Source organism: Chanos chanos, chromosome 8 (assembly GCF_902362185.1).
Source record: "Chanos chanos chromosome 8, fChaCha1.1, whole genome shotgun sequence".
Lineage (NCBI taxonomy): Eukaryota > Metazoa > Chordata > Actinopteri > Gonorynchiformes > Chanidae > Chanos > Chanos chanos.
Genome location: NC_044502.1, coordinates 4,697,665 through 4,708,582, shown reverse-complemented (window position 1 = coordinate 4,708,582; position 10,918 = coordinate 4,697,665). Strand labels below are relative to the sequence as shown.

Sequence of the window (10,918 nt, the reverse complement as noted above, 5' to 3'; positions counted from 1 at the left end):
ATTGCACTTTACTAGAAGGAAAACGGGCCAGAGCCTCGTCTAAACGCAATGGGAGCCATAATTTCGCGATGGAAGGTATGTAGGGCACGGGTATCTTCTTAGCAGTACTTCATTCACCCTCAGGGTTGCCTTGGCGATCACGTATGACGTGTCGCACGCGCGATATCCATTTTGAATTTTTAAACCTAAGAACTCTCGGTTTGTCCAACGTAAACAGAGTAAAAGACATTCTTCTCACATGAGAAAAGTTTATGGTTTTGAAGCGAAATATGCGGTATTAGAAATAGCAATTTAATATATAAGCGTGGTAAAATGTGTATTGTAATGTGTTTTGTAGACAAAGCCCTCCACAGTGGAACTGCTGGAAACTCTAGATAAGGTAACAGTCTCTACTCCTTCTCTGTCCTCATGCCCTCTCTCATGAGAATGTGTTTGGCCATTGTTTTCATATCTTAGAGAGCAAAGTTTTCTGATAAACTCCTGAGAATCTTTTTGTTGTGTCTTTCTCTCCCCCTTCTCTCTCTCCCTCTCTCTCTCTCTTTCTCTCTCTCTCTCTCTCTCTTTCTCTGTCTGTCCTTCCCTTGCTCTCTTTTTCTTTCCCTGTTTACCTGACCTTTTCTGCGCCCCCCCCCCCCCATTCCACTCCCTCCTCACTGAGTGGCTGATTGACAGAACCATATGCTGACTGAACAATTGACCTTAGTTCTCATGTCGCTCTGTCCTGGCAACGATGTCGTTCACTAAATTCAGAGAGACACAAGAGCAGTAGCACTGCAGGTCCAAATCAAATCAAAGGCCACAGCTCCCTGTATTCAGACTGCATTAAGCATTTAACTTGTGTTACGCAAGAGTGTGTGTGCTCCTGTCTTTGAGGATGACATTATTACTGTTGTAAGATGGAGTTTGATCTGTCGGTGCCGAACAGAGACAGTTGTGGGACGACCCTCTCGCCCCGCAGTGCCGTGAGGCTGTGTGAGGGATTAATGTGTTGCTTTCGATCCGTTTTGGGCGTCTTTTCCCATAGGACATAAAGGACCTGGAGGAGTTCCGGGCGAAGAACCAGCGTCTGCTGAAGCTGTGGGTCGGCCGCCTCCTGTTCTACTCCTCGGCCCTGTACTTCCTGGCCTGCGTGTGGTTGTATTTTCTCTACCAGCCTGAGGAATGGAGCACACGGATTCTCACGGCGTTACCTCTGCTCGTCTTCCCCGCCATGTGAGCGACACGCCCGACGCGCTCACGTCGCCGATGTAACACAGACGCGTTATAAACGCGTCACTGCTACGTTACTGTTACGTTACAGTCATGTTACTGTTACGTTACGCACACATCACAGTCACATTTCTGTTGTGTTACACACACACACACACACGCATTGTTACATCACACACACATTGAGACATTATACACACATTACAGTTACATTACAATCTTATTACTGCTACATTAAAGAAATGTTACTGTTACGTTACAGTCACGTTACTGTTACGTTACGCACACATCACAATCACATTTCTGTTGTGTTACACACACACACACATTGTTACATCACACACACATTACGGTTACGTTACAATCATATTTACCGCTGCATTAAAGAAATGTTACTGTTACGTTACAGTCACGTTACAGTTACGTTACACACACATCACAATCACATTTCTGTCATGTTACACACACACACACATTACAATCACATTTCTGTCATGTTACACACACACACACATTACAATCACATTTCTGTCATGTTACACACACACACACATTATTACATCACACACACATTACGGTTACGTTACAATCATATTTACCGCTGCATTAAAGAAATGTTACTGGTACGTTACAGTCACGTTACAGTTACGTTACACACACATCACAATCACATTTCTGTCATGTTACACACACACACACATTACAATCACATTTCTGTCATGTTACACACACACACACATTATTACATCACACACACATTACGGTTACGTTACAATCATATTTACTGCTGCATTAAAGAAATGTTACTGTTACGTTACAGTTTTATTACTGTTACATTGCAATCACACTACTGTTGCGTTACAAACATATTAGGCCTACAGACACATTACTGATGTGTTGTTTATACATTACTGTTGCATTACAAATACATTTACAGTATAGTAAATCTCTCTTAAATAGGATTTCTGTCTCACAAGTATGTGTGGACAAACAGGGAGTCTCTCTTTGCTCTCTCTCCACAGTGTGTGGTTTCTTAGGAAACTGCTCATCTACCTCTTCTCCAAACGCACAGAGAGAAACAGTAAGTGCTCTGTCTGCTTTGTTTACTGTCTTCGGAACCTCCGTCAGTGGCGATGACAGAAGTGTCTCAGCTCAGTCGTCTGTGTGTGGATGGTGCTGATTAGTTTGACCGTTCTTCAAGAACGTTTTTGACCGAGCTAGCATGTGTGTGTGTGTGTGTGTGTGTGTGTATGTGACAGTGCATGTCTGTCCTCTGTTTCAGATGAGAAATTAGAGGACTTAAAAGCAGAAAAAAGAAAAATTGTAAGTGTCATTTTTTTTTGTCCTATAAAACCCCCTTACAGAAATGATGCGGTAGTTCTCCAGCTCAAACGGTTTTTATTTTTAACCTCAAGTAACAGCACGTAAAACGGTTGCCTGAAAGCCTCGTCCACTGACAGCGGTGTGAAGTCATTTTTGCACGTCTCATAGGGCTGACATTTCACAGTTAGATAAGTACTAACCACTCTGCATGGTGCATCACAACACTAGTAGGTCATCAAAGTCACCTGCTGCTTTCCAGAGAATGAAATATTTCAGATGAATTGAAATAATCATGGTTTTACTTTCACTCCTTCCCCCTAAAAAAATATCTTTTGATGACGGAAAATCTCGGCTAACGGCACCGGCCAAACTAACATTTGACAGGTGTCAAACGCCAGTAGAAAAATACCCATATCTGTTTGGTATTAGTTGCTGAGTACGCTAGGATCAGTTTTTAATCTTTTTGTATCGCGCAGATGTTGGTATTTGGCCTAAACTCTGTTTACTGAACATATTTTGTCATTAACAAGAGTTTTTTGTTTTGCAGTTAGAAGAAGTTATGGAGACAGAAACGTATAAAAATGCCAAATTGATCTTGGAGCGGTTCGACCCGGACTCGAAGAAGAAAATGGTACGTTTTTTTGTCTAATCTATCTCAAAGCAGAAAAGTCTTACTCGTATGTTTTCTTTTGTGATGAATGTACACTCACACATGTTTAACAGGTTCATGTGTATATATAACGTACAGTAAAAAAAGGGTTTGTGTTTGGACCATTAAAATCTCTGTTATGGCTAATGTGTGATCCTGTCCTTGTCATTCCCACACAGGAAGCAGAGGCCACACCCGTCCGACCTCAGATGACCCCCAGACCAGGTCAAGGTCGGTGCTTTTTCATTTATTTATTTATTTATTTATTTTGGTCCTTGAAGAACAAGTCCATTGACTGCTCATTAAAATGGCCCCTGTGGTTCTGAATCTCTAGACAGTTTCCAAGCAGATACTTACAAATACTGGTGAACAGTTTCTTGAAACCTGAAGTCCAATGGCTTGTATCACTGAAGCACCCAAATTTTTCCAAAAAGACGTTGTCCTGACAGAATACACTTTTTGCCCTCGCAAACCGAACCCAGGAACGAATATTTAAAACGTTTTTTTAGAAAAGATTAATTAACAAAGATGATTTTTGGAATCGTCCCTTCACCCAGATATCCGTCAGCGTCACGTCGCCATGGCAACCCCGGGCGGTACTCCCCGCGCCCCGCGACCAGGGGCCACGCCCATGCAGGGCTCTGCCCCAGGGGGCCCGCCAGAAGAGAGCCTGGGTGCCATGGCGACCAGTCCCACGGCACCCAGCGTCCCAGAGACTCCTCAGCAGCAGATGGTCCGGAGACACATGAGTCCTTACTCACCGCCTGTAGGACCAGGTCAGACATGCCCGCATCCATACACACACACACACACACACACACACACACATAGACACACACACACATAGACACTCACACACACACACACACACACACACACACATACACACACACACACATAGACACAGACACACACACACACACACACACACACACACATACACACACACACACATAGACACACACACACAAACACACACACACACACATACACACACACACACACACGCTGAGTCACACAGATATGTTTCTGCAAATACAAAGTCGCGTACAATAGATATGTTTTCTATTGTGACAACATATGATTAATGTGGAGTGTGGCATATCAGTCGTCTTAGCAGACTCTGTTATTCTGGTAGTTTCAGTAGCGTGGTTTAATGTTGTTTAGTATTATAAGGTCGCCCGTTGTGTTCAGAGGCACAAATGAATTACCTCTAAGCTCCTTATTACTGAATTAACGCATTCCTTTACACAAACACGCACATCTACACACACACTCAACACTGTGATGTGGGCAGCTATGAGATGTCACTGTTAGCTATGTACCATTAACAACAGAGTATGTGTGTGCTTCAAGCCTTTGTGTGTGTGTGTGAGTGTGTGTGTTTTTTTCTAATCCCTCTTTTATAACCATTAAATGATATCAGGCATGCACCCCCCTGGTCCCCCTCTGGCTCGGCCCATCCTGCCACGGGAACGCAGTGCCGTCGACCGAGTCATCGAGTACCTGGTGGGAGATGGACCACAGAACAGGTACAACCTCTCATAAACATTCAGGCAACCTTTAAAAAACATTCAAACCAAACTACAGGGGCAGTAGTCATACACTGACATGTAACATGTCACGTAAAGAGACACATCAGTGTAAAAAGCTGAATAGATACGAAATTTAAAATGTAAAAATGTAAAAAAAAACAACAACTAATTTTCAAAGCAACAGGTTTATATGGGCCAAGTTGTGTCCATGCAGAACCATTTCATCACTTTATATTCTATAATGAGGTGCCGACTTTGAATTTACTGACGATTATACAGATACATTTTCCCTACATTATGACTAAGCCAATTCCCAGCCCAGTCAGTCAGTCAGTAATGCAGTCAGTCAGTAATACAGTCAGTAATGCAGTCAGTCAATAATGCAGTCAGTGAGTAATACAGTCAGTCTGTAATGCAGCCAGTCAGTAAGACAGTCAGTCAGTCAGTCTGTAATGCGGTCAGTCTGTAATGCGGTCAGTCTGTGATGCAGTCAGTCTGTAATACGGTCAGTCTGTAATACAGTCAGTCAGTCAGTCAGTAATACAGTCAGTCAGTAATACAGTCAGTCAGTCAGTCAGTCAGTCCCTGTGTCTGTCTCTCATGTTGTCTGCTCTTCCTCTCCACTGCCTTTCAGATATGCTTTGATATGTCAGCAGTGTTTCTCTCATAACGGCATGGCACTGAGGGAAGAGTTTGAGTTTGTGGGTAAGAGACACTCTACAAACTTCATCACACTTCAGCAAACTTTTAACTATCCTCCCTTAACTATCTCCCTTCAGCTGTAGACATTAAATACTGTGGAAGATGTGTGTTGTTTGTGTTAGAGCCAAGTGAACGTGAGAGTTTAGCGTGTGTTCACGTGTGCGTTTGCCGTGTTTTTTCAGCGTTCCGTTGCGCGTATTGTTACTTCATGAATCCGGCGAGGAAGACACGCCCCCAGGCGCCCAGACTCCCAGAGTTCAGTTTTGAGCGACGACTTCGCTCGGAATCTCCTGACCCACAATCCTCAGCTGCCACCAGCACGCCTGACGACAGTGACGCCGCTGCAGGTACGGTTCTGTATGACATCATACAGCTATCACTGTGACATCACGTTGTCTCTGTGGCAACATTAGTGTTGGTGAAACCGTGACATCATAGTGTCATTGTGCCATCAGTTTGGAATGTCTTTTACTGTGTTTTCGCAAACGGAGGAAGAGGTGCTTTTCAAGTGCCTTAAAAAAGCTCTGTATATGTAAACGCAGAGAGGCATGCAAAAGAACCAATGAGGCACATGGCGTGTAGCATGTCTCTCCGTCAGTTACCGTGCAGTTAGCTCATAAGGTTTGGGAAGCAAACAGAAAACGGAACGTTCTTGAGTTCCGTGACTCTTGGATGTTTTCCCACAAAACGAGACGGCCAGATAAACCGCAGCCGAAAGTAAGTCAGAGCTGCCCGACATAAGAGTGCAGCATGGACTTTTTTTGGTCTTGGCCGTTTTAACAAATGATCTGACCGTCTGTGAAATCCTGGTTTGTTTAAGACCCGACGGTGTAGTCAGGGTTTTATTTCTGTGTGTGTTTTAGTGAGGTTTGTGTGTTTGACTAGTGCTATTTGATCTTTTTTTTTTTTTGTCTGTGATAGCTGTGTTCAATGTTGTGGATTTTTCTTTTTCCCAGTCTGGGCAGGTGTCTTGCACCTTATTTTATATTCATGTTTATGAATTTGTGTGTGTGTGTGTGTGTGTGTGTGTGTGTGTGTGTGTGTGTGTGTGTGTGTGCGCGCGCGCTTGTGTGTGTGTGCTTTATAGAGCGTGTGTGTACTAGCGGGCGTGTAGGCGTGGCCGGGTCGTCTCGTGTCCCCTTAGCTGTTACCTCCTGGAGTAAAGTTCACAGTTTCAGCCACAGGCTTTCAGGTCCTACTCACACGCACACACACACACACACACACACACACACTCACACTCACACACACACTCACAAATGCAGATACTTTTAGTCTCTCTCTCTCTCTTGCTCTCACAGAGATAATCTCATTTTACACACACTCTTTCTCTCTGACACACACACACACACACACACACACACTCTCTCATGCTTTTGGACTAAACTTCACTGACTCTGCTCGCTGACCGATCACTGACTGAAAAAGGTTGTCTGCTGATCACTGGCTGATCACTGACTGAAAAAGGTTGTCTGCTGATCACTGACTGAAAAAGGTCGTTTGCTGATCAGTGACTGATGACAAGTTGAATGAGCTGTTGTGCATGACTGTAATCTGCTACCTTAATTCCAGATCTGGTTGTTTAATGTGTGTGTGTGTGTGTGTGTGTGTGTGTGTGTGTGTGTGTGTGTGTGTGTGTGTGTGTGTGTTCGCATGCATTGTGGGCATGTTATTGAAAGCAGTGTGAAGCAGCTTACTGTTTAAGCTGGGTGTGAGAATTAGTACATTTTCTCAGACTGATGATGCTAATGGTGTTTGAAGGCACTTTGGTTTACAACTTGCCAGATGACTCTGTAACCAGTAACTCATTTCAAAAGAAGGTTGATCAAACTTACATCATAACAACTCAGTATTCATTTATTGAGTGTAAATTGTATAATATATATAGATAGATAGATTATAAGGTTATATAATCTTTAAATTTAATTAAAGTAGAGTGATTCGTGTTTATGATTATTATTTACAGTATTTTAATTATGATTTATATTTAATGTTTATCATTTTCGTACCCTCGCTGTTTAGTATAGCTGATCACTCCAAAAATACAGTTCTTTATAAAACATGTTTTTTCAGCGACTTGATTAATGTCTCCACTGATTTTACAGAGTTCTTATAGCCATCGGTGATTATGAAATACTCCACGCTTACGTAAGAGTAAAGATAGATTTGAAGTAGTCTTAAGCAGGGGCGCACAGGTCTGGTCCAAAGTCCCCCTGCCTTTTCGGCTTGACCTCACAATCACAGGCTGATTTCTACAAGTGAAACAGGCTTATGTTCCCCTGAGCCAATCAGAGATGCATTGAGGTTGCCATAACAACAGTCAGCAGGACTTAAAGACGGAATCAGCGGAATCGGAGTTGTTCACCTTTTGGTTTAAAAGAAAAAAAACATGAAGTCTTAAATGTCTGAATTTGATCTGATTACATAACAGAGCTCATTAGACAACTTACTGTTTGATGATGTAAAAAAAAAACCGGGCCGTGTGAACGTTTCCTGTTCGCTCAGTCGCATCCTTACTCTTGATGCCTTTCACTTGCCTGTGAAATTCAAGACAGACATGACTTGCGCTTATCACGGCCGTGCTCTTAACAGAAACGCAAACTTCTACATTAAAGTGCATGAGCATTCACTAATTCGCTCTGATATACAGACACACAGAAAAACACAGGTCAGTTTATCAACTTGGCCTCACTCATTCATTCACACCATTAAAGCTATGCTCCTCATACCAATAGCAAATCAGATAAAATTAATTTCAGCTCATTTTCTCCTTGGTTTCTCTTATTCATTCAACACGAATAATCTCGAATATTTCACTGTTGATGTTATTTCAGATGAGGTGGAGCCAGAGGGTCCCTCCAATCAACAGGAGTGTGAAACCGCAGAAGCCGCACCCGCGCAAGAGGAGGAGTCGGATAGGCCACTCCCCCGCCGTAGCCCCTCCCCTCCTCCAGTGGCACCAGAGGAGCATGCAGAGGCAGACGATCAGAGCAGAGAGCAGGAAGACGTCGAGCTACACTGAGTTTTGCTTTTTTTATTTTCGGACGACGCTTTATTTGATGTGTTTCCGACCATCAGTCAGTTAAGGCAGACTGTAGCTCTCCTTTAGACACTCCGATCTTTCATTGGCTGTAAAAAAAAAAAAAAATTCCCGTTCCTAAATTATGATTATTTAATCTCACTGCCAAGACTTTTAAAACCCGATTGATACGTTGATAAATGTTGTGAGGTAATTTAATTTTCAAAAATTTCTAATTTTATCGCTAAATGTCATGCGTTAGGGTAAAGAAACCCAGAACGTTCTACAATGCTTCCAAGTGTCCTCCTTAAATGTTCCTAAACGTGTTTGAATCCTATGTAAGATATGAACAAGCCATTCCAAGGTCCATTTGTTCATAACAGCTTTCACTTTTATCGCACCTCTTATCAGATACTACGTGTTACCAGTGCCCTTTTCGTTTATCTGACAGGATGCTGAATGTATCGTTTAAAAGACTTTGCTTTTCCAGCCCTCCTTCTGGAGAACCACTCTAATGCAGGATTGTCTTCCAGCCTTAATCGAACACACACACACACACACGCACACACACACACTTGTATCCAGTATTAGGAGGCCGTTCTGGACCTTTAATAAGCTGGATAAGATTAGGTACATTTGTGTAAGGTTGGAGCAAAAGACTGTGTTACCTACGTCCCTGCAGGAGGCTCCGATTGAGAGGAGGACATTTTCAGTTCACCGTTACCGCTCCGCACCTGCTGAGGGGTTTTCTTCTCTTTCTTTTGTTTTTGTTTTGTTTTTGTTTTATCGCAGATAAAGTCAGTGTTAAGTATACACACTTTCCGAGGTAATCTAAAGTCAGAAAGAGGAAAGATAGTTTACATCTGTTTGTCATAGTTATGTTTACAACAGGCAAATCCACTAAAAATCCATTGAGTGTTCATATTTTAGAACAGTTAAAAAATGTTTTTTTTTTCTCTTTTTTTTTCTTTATGTTTTCCCCCCTTATGAATAACAAAGAGGTAACGGTGTGAAGAAAGCATTTTATTTGTTTTTTGGGATTTTATTTGTCTTTGGTAGGTATAGAATGCACAAAATTGTTTGCCAAATGCACTATTCTATTTATCTTTTAGACTCGCACTGAAGTGGGTTTTTTTTTTATGTTCTGTTAAGAGAAAAATTCAAAATGACTGTGACATGTCTTTGTCATACAATGCTTTTCTGCCTTTCAGAACTTCTCAAGGTTTAGGAATTTTCCATTTCATTAATTAGACTGCACAGGGCTGTTAAACACTGGTGAAAGTTTTTTTTTTTTAACGTGTAACTTTCTTAAACCAGGAGCTGTCAATATGTTTTGGGGGTTTTTTTCAAAGATAACAACATGCAAAGGTAAATCCAGCCACATAATTGCATGTGTAGCGTGTCTGTCGTCGCGTGTTTACCGGTAGACTGAAGCGGGAAAATCACAGCGGATTCCCGCTGCTTTACTGTTTACCCATGCTGCCTTTCTCTTGTCTGGTTAACATGCTTCTGTGTTGTGTGTGGCAGACAGATTTGCCCTCGAAATCAAAGTGGTCGCTTTGTTTATTACAAGTTGTATTCTGAGGTCAGATGCTTGTATGTACATAGAACGTGTAGAAACAGAAAGCAGCTTTTATTGGAACAAATGATATCAATGCAGCGTTTAAGTTAGGCATAGTCAACGTAATTAGCCAGAATATGCCTCGTTGCCTGGTACAATTCCTGAACAAAACCTTTATCATTTTTGATGGTTTTATTTGTGTGTGTGTGTGCGTGTTTTTTTTTTTATTTTAATTCTAATTTTAGTTTCTTTTTTTTTCTCCATGCATGTCATTTGTTCCCTAGTTGGCCTTTTCAGTATCATGAAAATGAGCTATTTCATGCTGAAATTAGTTGTTTCATTAACCAGAGATGTGGTTTCTCTGCATTTGGTTATTTATTGTTCTGTTTATCTTGCAATTTGGTAAAACCGCACTGTTTGAATTTCTTTCCACTGCTTTGCCTTTGATCCATGTTCTGTGTGTGTGTGTGTGTGTGTGTGTGTGTGCACGCGCACTAGCTTATTAGTGTGTGTTGTGTTGTATATGTTTACATTGAAGGTGTGTATGTGCATGGCACGTCCAATAAACTTTCAGCTGTAAGTCAACAGAATTTCTCTCTGATTTTGTCGTGCGTAATTCACATACAAAGTTACAGTCACTCTAAGTATCGACTTAATACGTCAATTTGCTCCATTTACTCAGGACATCAGAGCCTGAAGCCGCAAACGTTTCTACATATATCAGGCCGATAGGCGGCGGTAGTGTACCATCCTTGCTTTATTGATCAATACGCAGCATAAGACCAGGGTCATATTTGTCCCAAACCACTGTTAAATTCATATGAAGTGTCGGACAGCCAGTTTTATAGTTGAAATGAATATAATGCTCCAGATTAAATCACATTTTATGTCAAAACAGGGTTTCTGGGATAGCGTCAAGG

At 41.9% G+C, this 10,918-nt stretch overlaps 1 protein-coding gene across 1 annotated transcript; it reads left to right on the top strand.

The window, feature by feature from the left end:
- lnpk (lunapark, ER junction formation factor) lies at window positions 1-8,440 on the top strand. The gene is made up of 12 exons (XM_030781790.1): window positions 1-75; window positions 338-379; window positions 1,025-1,212; window positions 2,232-2,290; window positions 2,492-2,532; window positions 3,080-3,163; window positions 3,361-3,412; window positions 3,739-3,957; window positions 4,608-4,713; window positions 5,351-5,421; window positions 5,601-5,765; window positions 8,253-8,440. Exons 1-12 carry the CDS (start codon window positions 49-51, stop codon window positions 8,438-8,440), a joined length of 1,242 nt encoding a protein of 413 aa, XP_030637650.1. The 5' UTR covers window positions 1-48.
- The last annotated feature ends 2,478 nt before the right edge of the window (window positions 8,441-10,918 follow it).